At 39.5% G+C, this 14603-nt stretch overlaps 1 protein-coding gene across 2 annotated transcripts in view; it reads right to left on the minus strand.

Moving 5' to 3' along the window:
* The window catches only part of akr1a1a (aldo-keto reductase family 1, member A1a (aldehyde reductase)), a 48916-nt gene extending 39837 nt beyond the window's left edge, over positions 1-9079 (minus strand). For both annotated transcript variants that reach the window (XM_041190969.1, XM_041190977.1), the window contains exons 1-3: positions 8996-9079; positions 8328-8447; positions 2267-2418 (exon numbers count right to left, since the gene is read on the minus strand). In XM_041190969.1, the coding sequence (XP_041046903.1) occupies positions 2267-2418; positions 8328-8447; positions 8996-9079 (356 nt within the window). The remainder of the gene's footprint in view (positions 1-2266; positions 2419-8327; positions 8448-8995) is intronic.
* Positions 9080-14603: the final 5524 nt, after the last annotated feature.

Genomic DNA, 14603 nt, shown 5'->3' on the forward strand with positions numbered 1-14603 from the left:
TCTGCTAAGATAAGGCTCCCACCAACCCCCATGGCATCTCATACCCCCAGTGCCAAGCTATGCCGCTACCCACCCACCCCAGCCCCTCACGCTCCCATGTCAAACTAAGGCACTTCCATGCCAATGAACCCTATAGTGACAGTAGGGTGTGTTAAAAAAAAAAGCTTTACAAAAAGTAATTAATTCATTACTTTCCACTATGTAAAAAAAAAGTCATTTCACTACAAGGCAATAAAAGTGTCAACCATCCAGACCCTGAAACCACTTAATTTTGTGTAAATCGACTGCAGAAATCACAGAGCCAGAGCTGTCAAACAAGCAATGTTTTTCCTAGAGCACAGCTGTTTCGACAAGAATAATGGGTGTCTGGGATCTCAGCAAACACACATAATGAGGCTTGGCTGACAGCCCAGACATCCATTACTTTTGTCTGGGCTCCCAGCCAAGCCTCATTATGTATGTTTGGCACTGTGGTATGAGGGGCCATAAGTGGTGAGCAGGGAGAACAGCTTGGCATTGGGGGTATGAAGGGCCATAGGGAGTGGGTGGAACAGCAGAACTAGGCATAGAGGGAATTAAGGAAGTTAGGGGGTGAGTGGAAGGGCAGGGCTTGGCATAGGGGCATGAGGGGCTATAGGCAGTGGATTTTTTTCATTCGTTCACAGGATGTGGGCTTCGCTGGCTGGACCAGCATTTATTGCCCATCCCTAGTTCCCTTTGAGAAGGTGGTGGTGAGCTGCCTCCTTGAACCACTGCAGTCCATGTGGTGCAGATACACCCACAGTGCTGTTAGAAAGGGAGTTAGAAGACATTACAGCAACATGTGAAGGAACAGCAATATATTTTCAAGTCATGATGGTGAGTGACTTGGAGGGGAACTTCCAGGTGGTGGCATTCCCATCTATCTGCTGCCTTTGTCCTTCCAGATGGTAGTAGTCATGGGTTTGTAAGGTGCTGTCAAAGGAGCATTGGTGCATCCAGTAGAGGGTACACACTGCTGCTGCAATGCTGCGGTGGTGGAGGGAGTGAATGTTTCTGGATGTGGTGCCATTAAACGGGCTGCTTTTTCCTGGACGGTGTCAAGTTTCTTGAGTGTTGTGGGAGCCGCACTCATCCAAGCAATTGGGGAGTATTCCATCACATTCCTGACTTCTGCCTTGTAGATGATGGATAGGCTTAAGGGAGTCAGGAGGTGAGTTACTCATCACAGGATTTATATAGCTGGTCCAGTTTAGTTTTGGCCAATGGTAATCCCCAGGGTGTTGATTTTGGGGGATTCATTGATGGTAATGCCATTGAACATCAGAGGGCGATGGTTAGATTCTCTCTTGTTGAAGATGGTCATTGCCCGGCACTTGTGTGGTGAAAATGTTATTTGCCACTTGTCAGCCCAAGTCTGGATATTGTCCAGGTCTTGCTGCATTTGTACATGGACTGCTTCAGTATTTGAGGAGTCATGAATGGTGCTGAACATCGTGCAATCATCAGCGAACATCCCAACTTTTGACCTTATGCTGGAAAGATGGGGAGTCATGAGGTGGCATGGATGGAGCATGGGGAGTGTTTGTAAGGTGAGGGGTTGAGGGGGCTGGGGGTTCAAGGGCCTTTATGAGCACCAAGACAGGCCTTTTAAATAGCCCAGCTCGGCACCCAGCAGCACCTGTGGTTGCCTCTGACCTCTTTCCGGCTTGACTGGCCCAACACCAGCCCATCCTTGGACACCCCACCTCTCCCCTCTGGCAAAGAAGATCCCGCCTTGCGGGCACTTTCTTGTGAGGCGGGTGGGTTGAGTCGGAAATTTTCATGACTCTCACTACCTCCCTTGGTGATGAAAATTCAGGCCTTAATCTTTGCTGCATTTTGGTTACACTTTCCAGAATGCTGTCAATGTTATCCATTTCAATTATTTCCATATATAGATGATCATTATACCCCTGTTTTGTCTAATGTTTAATCTAAAATGGTGATACTCACCATTGTCAGGGTGTTGGAAGGCTTCAGGGATGTGACATTCACTAAATGTTATAACATCTCCTGTGACTTAATTATTGCATCATTTCCATATATTCCCATGAATTGCTAATCTCAAACCATATGGATTGTTACTGCCCAGAGGTTTGTTTTTTCCAATAGGCTTTGTTATCTTACTTAAGAAAAGATAAGACAATTGTAGTTTGAATTATTATAATTTAGCAACACAACATATGGAAGTGGCCTAATAAATTGGAGCAAAAGAAAAATGTTAGATAGGTGCATTAATACATACTCAAATGCCACTGGCCAGTGCATCAAATACAAATCTAGGTAGTCCAGCTGTAGGTCCTCCAACGTCTTACAGCAGGCTGGTTCCACATCATCTGGGTGATGCTTTGTGTTCCAAAGTTTGGATGTAATGAAAACATCCTTCCGCTTGATCGACTAGAGAAGGACAATGAGATAATAATAAAAATAATCACCCTTATTCGGTTTGTTTGCACTTTTGTCAGGCATGAATCCACATACAGGGGGAAGCTGACTAGTGATGCCCTTAATGTGACTTTGATCAGAAGCATGCAATCAATGTGATACCGGGTCATGTTGACACATGGGTAAACATACTTCATTGCGTATGCAGAGCAGCAGTTTGCTTTGGCAATGTGCAATGAAATATGTTTACTATGTGCAAGGCTTGAGGAAATGGTTCAGTAGGATTAGAATACATCAATGAGTAAGAAGGAAGACAGTACCAGATCGGTAATCTTCTTTGCACAGCATTTTCAGTGGTAGTCAAAAAGAAAGGGGTCATAATAATGGGGGAATAGTGCGATGGAGGGGAAAAGAGACTCAACTATCAGAACAGATTGGATAAATGGGTATCATTGACAGTCAATAAACTGATTAATATTTAACGAGGATTGCTTAATGTAATGGCTTTGTAAATATTTTGAAATAAATATCTGCTTCAGGCCCAAAGTGCAGCTATGGAAAGGATGAATTTCCCTGGCTATCCAGTCCCTCCATATTTTGTTCGTTTGTTCTGTTTTTGCAGAACCCTTTTTGGCATCATTAGAAAAAAATTACACAGCTTTGTTTTTGTCCTCATGTCTAAATAATTAAACAGAAACTTTAGAACACAGAAGGGCTGTGACTAAAATCATCCATAATAGCTGAGCAAGATACGTGGATCCTGATTGGCCAAGCCATTGCCATGGCTAAAGCAACGGGGAACCATAGGCTCCTCAAGCTCCTGGGTAATTTAAAAAAGGTACAAGGCTTGAACATATTCCTCTACTTGCAGGAAACAGGGCCCTGTGTATGAATGTATGTCACTTCTTGCAAGCATAAATGAGCCACATTATGAGCTCAACTGATTACTTTAAACTGGCTGTTAGTGTAGCTATTAGCACTCAGAATTGTTCAGCAATTGCTGTCTAATCGTGGAATCACATCCAACAGTAAACATTTTGTTTTGGGTTTTGTAAGTGGGGGCTGGTAAAATGCGGTCTGAACTCTGCCTATTACAAGCCACTGAAGGAACATGCTGTTTGATTCAATTAGCCAATCACTGGGATGTACAGCCTATGTAACTGGCTTCGCATTGGCACTGAAATTCAGACACAATGTTGCTCAATCGTGTGGTAATGTTATGGCACAGCTGATGGTAAATGCTGAGTTGTTCAAATCCCAAAGGGAAACTTGAGACAACTGCCAAAACTATTTTTGCAATTTGTATGTTTCGAGATTGGTGCTTTGAATTCTGTGGTAATAAGACCACCGAACCTTATTGTGAGTTTTCTTAACTTTAGTTCATTGTAGATAGCAGCTTGAGGCTTAGATGCTGAAGGCATTTCACACTTGTTAGACCAAAAAATACCTGCATTTACACACAGCTCTCTCTCTCCTTTATACATATTTTCCCCTTTGAATGCAAGTTCCCATTGTTTCACTGTGTCTTTGGACTTTACCTCCCTGGTCATAAAAATTTATCATAGTACCAATTTTCTTTGGGAAAAATAAACACACAGTTTCTGAACTTCACCTGACTAGATGACACATTTCACCCCTTTTTTGAAAACAATCTAGTCTGCTTTATTTAAAAATGCAAAAGTCCTCTTACACCTTACATACCAAACTTCTCCCATGTTTACCTACTTAAAATTTCAAACCTAGCTTATCTTTTGTAAAATCAAAGCCTTCAGACCAGCTGTCTTTAATCCAATTAAGTCACACACACACACACAACTATTTTCCAATATCTTTCTGACAAGTAGGCAGAATGTCTTTTTGGACTGATGGCAGCATCCTGTTAGTGGAAAATACCACTTGCATTGCTGCTGCATAGTAGCAACATAAAATGTTTTCCTTAAACTGGCTGTTCAAATTTTTGAGATACATTGCCTTGCCTGGCACCTAGATTGGGCACTTTTCAGGTAAGAAAGTGGCAACATTTGGCCCATTTGTGAGTTTGCATGATACGCAGCAAACAATGATGTGATCAGGACAGCCACTGTGCTGCAGGATGGCTTTGGTGTGCTCTATTTCTGCATCAAGTTTGCAAGTGAGCAAATGGCTAAGGCCCGAGATTGCTGAAAAGGCCAATCTTACATTGACTGGTGAAGGAGGCTTGAGGTAGACAGTTGTGAAGAACCCATTTGTGGATTTTTCAACAAGCACATTGAGGAAAGGACTGCTCCATCTCAAAAGTGAAATTGATCATGGGATGGAACGTATTAAGGTATGTAAAGGTGTTCAAAAATTTGACTGTTAATAAATGGATCCCTGGTACTGGGGAGTGCTTAACAGTCAGACTCTATTGGGTGTTGAGTTCAGACTTTTGTAATGGGACTGGTCAATACTGAACAGTGGGAATTGTGGCATCAACCAGTGTCAAAGTCTCATGAAGTGATTCAGATCAGGAATGTGGAGATAGGCTGTGGTTCATCCCATTCTGAACAAGATATAGGCCAACATAATAGCTGAGAGCATTGAGGCAATGGAGACCAAACTATATTTATTTTCATTTTCTTTTGTGTTCTATCCTCCTCTGTTTTAAAAATACATATGCTATTGAGGTTTGTGACCAGTGCACACAAGAATCTAGGTGAAATATGGCAAATCACATCATGTTTAAAGGAAAGGCAGCAGACAATTATATTCACTGCAAAACTAAAGATGCAGTACCTTTATACAGCAGTGTTTTTATATTGCTATAGACAAATATAATTGAGACTATAGCAGATACCACATGTGTCTATTGATCTGAGCAGTGATCCAGGCTGTGTACTGATTGGGTATTGACTAGTGCATTATGAAAGTAAACTCCAATGCACTGGTTAGTACCTCATAAACCTAAATATGTTAACAGTAACAAGAATTAAAAGGACTAATTGCTGAAGATAAATCACTTTCAAATTGCATTGAACTGCAAGGAGTGGAAGAAGGTTCGTTCAAAGTGTGGAAAATGAACTGTTACTCCAATGCACACTCAGCAATATTAAACTGCATAGCAATACGAGTACCCTGAGAGCTGACACTGCCCAACGTCATTGCATACCGAGGTCAAAACAGTCATGAGTGCATTGCCTGTCATATGGTTTCTCCAGAAGTGGATCCAGACCTGGCTCAGACCAGCAGTCCAGCAATGTATGAAGCATGCTGTCTGAAGGATCCAGTTACATGATATACGAATAGCAGATATGTTTTCTATACCGCAGGGAGATATTTTCTTCTTTTAATATCTACATTCAAAACATTCAACCTTACATTCATGACAAATGTTAAAACATAGAGGAACTGTGAGCAAAATGGTGAAACCTGCTTTTTAACGACAGCCTCTTAAGAAAAAAAATGAAATAAGTTGTTTTATCAATGTGGCATTCGAATTCAGGTTCAAATTTAAGGCTGGTGTCAAACGGTACTATAGACAGTGTCTTTTCCTCCTCTGTGTTCATGGCATTTTTAACTTCCCTTTCCAACCCAGGTCTTTAAGTTTCTCCTTGCTGATGACTGTTTTTCAGTGCCTGAGACCACTAGGAAGTACACACAAATATCCAAACACTGTTTTCCTTTTGCAGAAGTAACTGTCCTCTGGTTAGTGCCCTCCCCACTAACAAGTTGAAGATTAGAAACGAGTAGAGATTGTACGTGTGCCTTTATCTTACCACTCTGTGACGTAGCACATTAAACCAGCAGGTCAATTCACAACCATGCTACCCAAGGCATCTTTGTGACTTCACTGTACAAACTTTTTCACATAATTGGTACTAAGAATTAAATTTTAACATGAAAGGTATAAGACAACTACTGAAATATTTTTTAAAAACTTGCAATCCTCCTTCACATCCTCCTCATTGTAGTAGAGGTGAAGTGGAATATTTAAGGGAAATCTGTGCAGTACTAATTTGTCTAAAGGCGAATAAAGCATCATAGTACTAGAAGCAACCTGCTAAGGAAGAATGAAATGGGAAAATCTTTAAGAAGTATCCAGCAGCAAAGTAAAATCTAAAACAGAATTTTCAAGCTTGAAATCCACTTCTGGCTCTTAGCAACCACCAAAGAAATCGGAAAATGCTGGAAAAACTCAGCAGGTCTGACAGCATCTGTGGAGAGAGAAACATAGTTAACGTTTTGAGTCTGTATGACCTATCTTCAGAGCTCTGAGAACGGTCATAACAGACTCGAAACATTAACTCTGTTTCTATCTCCACAGATGCTGTCAGACCTGCTGAGCTTTTCCAGCATTTTCTGTTTTCATTCAGATTTCCAGCATCCGCAGTATTTTGCTTTTACCAAAGAAATCTGGCTGCTTCTTACACCAGTATTCAGTTAGAGAGATGAGCCACATGGAGCAAGGGAAGGACATACAAAGTATGAAAGAGCCATTTAAATAAAACTTGCATGCAATGACTTTTGACTATGATCAGCATTGCATTTGAAAGGTCTTTTAGATAATAATTCAGTACTTGGCCTCCCTGATCCAATTTCCCCTTCCAGTTACTGACTATTTGCCTGAAAACGGTGATAAGCCAAGAGAGAAATCTAAGCTGGAGGTTCAGTAAACTATTTGATCAGGGACACCATTACAGCCAAGGTCAAATCAAACCTCAGCTAACATCCAGCAGGACCAGATGACTAGGAGTAAAAACCCTGGCTGAATTTCCCCTTACCAAGTTCAATTAGGCAAAATAGAGAATTTCAACTGCCATTGCTGCTAGGTCAGCAAAGTTTAAAATGGCATCTGGTATGTATGGTTAGCGCCACACCAGGTAGAAGTACATTTTCTTACCAAAATGAATATGCTGTTATCATGAAAACTGTTGCTATAGTGCACTGTACAATGTACAGAAGAAAAATTCTTTTAATCCTATGTTTACTATTTAGAGAACAAACAGTGTAAAGATGTGACAAGAAATTTTCATGACTAATGATGAAAAAAATCTGGAATATTTGTAATAAACAGTGATTTATTGCTGAACACAAGATTACTGTTGATTACTAATATGTTATGAAGTAAATATATTTTAGCATGAGCACTTCTTTCTGCAGATAGCTAACTGGCACACCCAGTGATGCATCCATTTACTCTAGATAATAGGTGAATAACGTCCATGGCCAAGGGCCACGACTACAGTAGAAAACACAGTTTGTTCTTAACTATTGTCAAAAGGCCTAAATCAATCCCACCTGATACAGACATGCACAATTTTATCAGGTAGGGATTTACAGCTAAAAGTTCTTTTATATTTGCCATTTTTACAGTTCTTTTCCCAAGAGAGTGACATCTGTATCTGGCTTCCTGTGTTTACATTGTAAAATTGACTATTTCATCCCAGCAATAGAATCGTGGGTCCATGAAAATCTGAGTCTACAAACCAGCTGACAGGATAAGGGAGAGACTTTGAGCAATATTACTCTAGGGAAACAAAGCGGAGTTTACTACTAGATGATCAAAACTCCTGAACCAATAGAAGCATGAAACTCTATTTCCTTCCTTTTGTGAATGTTAAGCAGCTTTGTTTTGGAATAGAAGCAGGACGAAAATTAAATAGAGAGACGGGTGTATGGAAATCAAGAATCTTCGAGTATCATCCCCTGGATCTGTTTTTAACACCATAGATAAACTGAAGGACCAACTGTAGCTTCATATGACCTTTTAGAGATTAAACAAGCCCCTAATAATATTTATAAATTGTCAATCTATATTGGTTTATATCTGAAAAAAATGTAATTCATGACTTCTATACCAAATCTCTTAATTTTTTAGAGTTTGTCTACTGATTTATGATATGGAGGGGTTGGCATCATTATTAATAACTTCAAAAAGACTGCAAACATTCCAGTTTCCTTACTTTACTGGCTTGTAATTTTTCATGAAGAGCTTCCCCAATTTCACGTTCATTGCCGTAGACAAAAGCACAGTCTATGTGCTGGTATCCTATTCCAAGGGCATAACTGACTGCTGATTTCACCTGCAGAAATCAAAATAACACAGTTTCAAATGTTTGTAAGGTACAATGTCTATATTAACAAATAGATCTAATTTCTGGTGTATTGTAATATTTTATTGTAAAATATTTAGGCTGTTCAGTATAATAGGTTTGGACACTTCTGGGTACAATGTTTGAATCTAACCTAGGCCGATGGGAAGTTACTTTTTGTTGACTAAAGGGATTCCAAATAAAATGGGTTTCAGTTCTTAGTGGCAAAATTGCTCAAAATGCACAAATTAGCATTAGTCTCACTCAGAAAAGCTACCTGATGGGCTATTTTGGGATGTGGAAAACATTACACTGAAGATATTTGTCTGAGATTGGCTCAGAGGGAACTTTACTTAGAATCTAAGCTATCCTTTAGTTGACTTTGCAGATTTGAGTGCTGTTACTGGTTTTATTGCGAATATCTTTCAACTTGATAAGTATAAAAGAAAATAAACCACTGAAAAGGAAACTGTAATAGTTAAATGTATTAAATAACAAACAATTGACCAGTAAGTGTGCAACAACTTTAAGGCTCCTACCTGGCCAGCTGAACTGTTCCATGTTCCCAATCCAACTAATGGCATTTTTTGCCCTGTGGCAAGTGTAACATATTCACCACTCATTTTTAAATTCTGTTGTACAGTTGTGAAGTATTATAGGAATATAACCTGTGTAAAGCCACAAAAACACACCTGTAAATACAGAATGATGTGAAACTCTTGACAAACATACAAAGAGCGAAGCCATTCTCTCTATCGGGCTTTGAGAAGTATCTGAATTGATTTTGTCAACAGCAATACCTGCCTCCTTCTCCCCCCCCCCACCACCTCCCGCATCATCAAAGGGAATTATTTAGCCTGTGTTCCTTTCTTCCCCAATGGTTGAGATATAAAACAACTCTTTTTGCTGACATTGGTTCAAACCAGCATCCCACCACTTCATAATGCAACATTTGTCACACCAAGTTAATGGCCTTCCTTCAAATGTTCTTAATTATGAAGGACAGATTCAGTGCTCCCATACTCTCAGCAGAGAAGCTGTGCTTGAAAGTACTGCAGATCAGAGAGAATTACAGCTTTGCATTTTTGATTCTCTGGCTGCTTTCCTTTGAATGCAGTTCTCAATTGGCTGGGTTTGCTGAATTTGCCCAATAAATTAATAGCAGTTATTTAATGTGCTCTGCCATAGATTTGAAAAAAAATAGATTCACAATTGTAAATTTCCACAGCGAGTTGCTGAATGCGAATTAAGGACAAGTACTAATTGGAGGTGAAATACATTCCAGAAAAAGAGGAAGGACAAAAAGGGGGCTAGTTCTCCCAGATCATTCCTGCGTTAACTGTTGTCTTTACAATGCTATCAGAGGAGATGTGAAAAGGGCCATCTTTCTGTCCTTCAAGCTGAGGATTGATTCACGACATGCGTGGTGAGAGATAGGACACATGGGGTGGGGTGGGGGGGTAAAGGCAGGAAAGGAGTAACCAAACAGCAACAGGAAAGAAAAGTGGGAAAAATAAAGGGAGGATATGAAAACATATAACTTTTTCCTTCAATCATTTTTGGGATGTGGTTGCCATTTATTGCCTTCCCTAATTACTGCAAGAAGGTGGTGATTGATATCATTCTTCAACAGATTCAACTGAATAGTTTGCTAAGGCAGTTAAGAATCAATCAACATTTGTGGAATGAACAGTGTGGAACTGGCCAAACCGGGTGAAGACAGTGGGTTTCCTTCCCTAAAGGACATTAATGAATCAGTTGCGTTGATCAGTGCAAAATGGCTGTTATACTTGCCTACTCAATGATTTAAATAAAAACTTATTTGTCTTTTCACCTCCTGTTGTACTGTGAGTACACATTTCTTATTTGCTGTTACCGATATTTACTGCTCAATATTCTGGTGAAACTCATAATGTAATGTTGAAATGCATTTTCTGGGAACAGAAGGCCCAGTTTCCATAGTGATCTTTGTGTTTTGTGGCAATTAACCCAATCTGTACTTTGGAACTAAGATGGAATGCTTGCATTTTTACACTTGGTTGAAGAATAATTTTGAGTAACCAATAAGATTTTTTCTGGATGGTTAAAGTTATTGATTCACATCAAGGTAACTCAAAGGTCATAAATTAACAAAATAGCTAAAGGATTATTAGATGTAAAGGTAGGTTTTCATTTATATAGTAGATTATCATATCAAACATCTCAAAGCCTTTTGTATCGAATTGATTCCCTTGAAATGTAGTGACTGTTAACACGAACAACAATTTGCAATTACACTGCATTTTTAATGTATTAAAACATCTCAAGGTACTTCTCATGAACATTATCAAACAAAAAATTTGGCACTGAGTCACATAAAGAGATGTTAGGACAGATAGCCAAAATGTCCCAAAGGAGGAGAGACAGGTGGGGGTGGTGAGGATGGGTGGGGGAGGTTTAGGGAAGGAATTCCAGAGCTTACAGTTGCCAACAGTGAGGTGAAGAAAAACAGGGATGCACAAGAGATCAGAACTGAAAGAGCACAAAGACTGTTAAAGATTGTAGGGCTGGAGAAGGTTAAATAGATTGGGAGGGACAAGGGATTTGAAAGCAAGCCCGAGAATTTTAAATAGACAAGAATGACAGCCATAAGATTCCATATGGAATGAGTGACCAGTTAAGAGTACTTTTGTTATTGTTGACTGAGCCTGGAAAATTGGACAACACAATGGCTTGCTTTTCTTTAAATTACACCACAAGTCCTTGCACATCCACATGAATTACTGGAAGAAGCAGGCAGGGTTTCAGTTTACGTGACATCTGAAAAAACGCACCACTTAACTACACACTATGTGCACTGCCTTGGAGTGTCAGCCAGGATTACATGCTCAAGTACTGGAGCTGGCAATGCTCTCATATATACCAGCATTCTTGTTTCTCGCAGGAATTAGCTGACAAAGGATATAAAATGTCAAACACTGCAGGACTTTGTTCTGCCATTTGTCATGGTTGAGTTGACGGGTGCTGAGCAAAGATGTAGCCAGCCAGGTTGGAAACTCATAAAAGGACTGCTGAAAATTTCTAAAACCATCATTATTCTTGGTGGCCATTTTCTCATTTCCCAGGTGGATAACTTTATGGTTTGTGTTACACTTAACCAGAAAAGCTTGAGTATTTTCTAATTTAGCTGGGAGACTGGCAAGATGGAAGATACAGTCAATGACTGAAATAATGGTTGGGAATGAGAAAGGTAAATTTAGCAACCTGAAGTGAATCAAATTATCAGAAACATCAAGATTCCGAAGGGGCTTTAGAGGGTAGATGTTGAGAAGATGTTTCCACTAGTGGGGGAATGAATCTTGAACTAGGGGACATTGTTGCAGGATAAGGAGTCACTCATTTAAAATTGAGTTGCAAAGGAATTTCTTCTCTCAAAGGGTAGTGAATGTCTGGAATTCTCTACCCCAGACAGTTGTGGAGGCTAGATCACTGAGAGTATTTAAAGAGGAGGCAGATAGATTTTTGAAATATCGAGGAGCTGAGGGCTATGAGGAACTGGCATGAAAAAGGAGTTGAGGCCTGGGGCAGATCAGCCTTGATATTATTGAATGGTGGGGCAGGCTTGAGGGTCTGAATGGCCTACTCCTGCTCCTATTTCTTATGTTCTTAAGTTCTTAACATTTCATTTTTTTTCTTCAATTTGTTTGTAATTTATTTTCCTGCTTTGTTATGATTTTACTCTGTGACTTTCACACACACTTTGATTTGGGAAGTGGTTGGTGTTGGGAGGAGGAAATTCTGTTATTGTAAATATTTCTGATGACCTAAAGATACTTGGAAAATGCAATGGCACATGCATTCAAACAGTTGTTTGCTGTCGACAGGTCACCAAGGTTTAAAGTTTTTTATGTGTTTCAGCTGCTGGAAATGTTTTTAAGAAGCAATTGGCAAAACTCCAATTAAGGCCACTAACTAGTGCAATTGGACCCAATTAAAGAAGTCTATGAACTAACTTCCTCATGTACAACTGGCATACAAACAGCTCGTTGTAAGCTATTGCTCAAAGGACAAAGCATTCATGAAACGCTGCATGAACCAGTGAACTACGCCTTGTGTCAGCTATTGCAGCTGTTATCTTTCAGTTATATGAGAAATGGGATGAATAAGTGATATGTGTACACAGCGACCAAAGCCTCAGAACACATTATCCTAGGGAGAGGATGCACATTCCTATAGCAAACGTAGTGCCTGAGAAGGTTGAGGCTTTCTAAGAAGGCAATGATTGAGAATTGTGACATGTTAGCTACTGATTTTAGAATCTCTCCAGTAACTGTGGCTTCAATGCACATGATTGTCAATGTTACTCTAGTCTTTAATTTTTGCAATTGCCTCTAATTAGTTGCTGGGAATCCATCTGTATAAGAGAGGCACTGAACTACTGTTTTAGACAGAAAGCATCCTAATACATTTTTATCAAGATGCGGCTAGACAGATGCCACATTTCTGATCTATTTCTGCCTTCCCAAGGGTCATCAATGCCCTATACTGTTCACGTGGCTTACCTCAGCTGGAAAGTATTCAATTATAGCAATGTTTAGGTGACTTGTGATCAGGAAAAAGATCCTTCATGAGTGCAAAATCCATGCAAGTATTAATTCTTAGCCATTTTTTCATGGCTATATTTGAACAATTGTGACTGTAAAGCTCATTTTTGGGGCACATAGATTATAGCTTCAAAAAAAAATTGCTGTAAACATAGGTCTGTAATCAGCACATGTAAGTAGATTACAAATAAAAGTGGGCAAATGTCTGTGCACTTTGGTCTGTTAAAGCAGAATTTGTTACCTGAATTTATTTTTTTTTAATTCATTCGGGTGATGTGGGCATCCTTGGCAAGGGCAGCATTTATTGCCCATCCCTAATTGCTCTTGTGAAGATGGTGGTGAATCACCATCTCAACAACTGGTGGCTTGCTAGGCCATTTCAGAGGGCAGTTAAGAGTCAACCATATTGCTGAGGATCTGGAATCACTTTTGGCCAGACTAGTAAGGATGGCAAATTTCCCACCTTATTTATTCTAGATTTATCTAATTAACTAAATTTAAATCCTCCAGCTGCCAAAGTGTGATTTGAAGTCATTTCTCGGGATTATTAGTCCAGGACAATGTACATGCTATTGTTTTTTTGCAGTGCATAGATGATTTAATTAAATGCACAGGCCTTCTAAAGTTTTTTGCGGGCCTGTGCACCCACGGTAACCTAAAGAGACCAACTTGTGCACAGCCTGTGTTGTTTCGAGGGAACAATGGCCCAGGTCTCTGGGTTAGTAGTCCAGTAACATAATCATTATGCTACCGTGACCGGTGAATCATTCAGAATGCACTTTACAACAACAACCTTCACTTGTATGGCACCTTTAATGCAGGCAAAGGCCCCCAAGGCCCTATGCAGAAGCTTTATAACATTTTACAATTTGATACAAGATTGTAACAATGTGTTGCATGATCAATAACATGGTCATCTTGAGAGACGTTAAACACATCACAAGGAAAATTAAATATGCTATCTGTCACTATATTTAAATGTATTTAATTTTTGTTAAACCTTGAGACTGCTTATCATAGTTTCCTAAGCAATTTATTTAGAAAACACTCCTTTAACAATCAGTTCTTTATACATTTCTAACAACTGATACCAGCATCAATATTTCTAATGCAATGGTTTCATATATCTGTTCTTTGCATTTTGCTAACTTGAATACTCGAGTACGGGTACTTACTTTATAGTTGTAGAAACGTTGAGATGCGTGGTGGATAGCTGTCTGGAGTATACAACTGTCAATGCTTTGTGCTGATTATCTGCTTCTGCTCAGACTTTATACTTTGGCAAATAATTGATGACTATTAATTAAACCTGTTAGTTGCATAAGTAACAGAATTAGTAAAATGATTAGTTTAAACCTAACTGCCCTCGACCATACTTGCATAATCCTACCAGCTTGTTCACAGCAGTCACTATGGTGAGGGAGGACATTGCCTGCCCAGCTTTTCGTCTGGAAATGGTATTGTGCCAAATGGAAAGTTCTGACAATTTTCAAGAAAAACTATATTTTAATATCTATACATGGGATTCTGGCAGCGACTGCGGGTCAGCTAAGTAAAAATTCCT

The sequence above is a fragment of the Carcharodon carcharias genome, chromosome 1 (assembly GCF_017639515.1).
Source record: "Carcharodon carcharias isolate sCarCar2 chromosome 1, sCarCar2.pri, whole genome shotgun sequence".
Classification (NCBI taxonomy): domain Eukaryota; kingdom Metazoa; phylum Chordata; class Chondrichthyes; order Lamniformes; family Lamnidae; genus Carcharodon; species Carcharodon carcharias.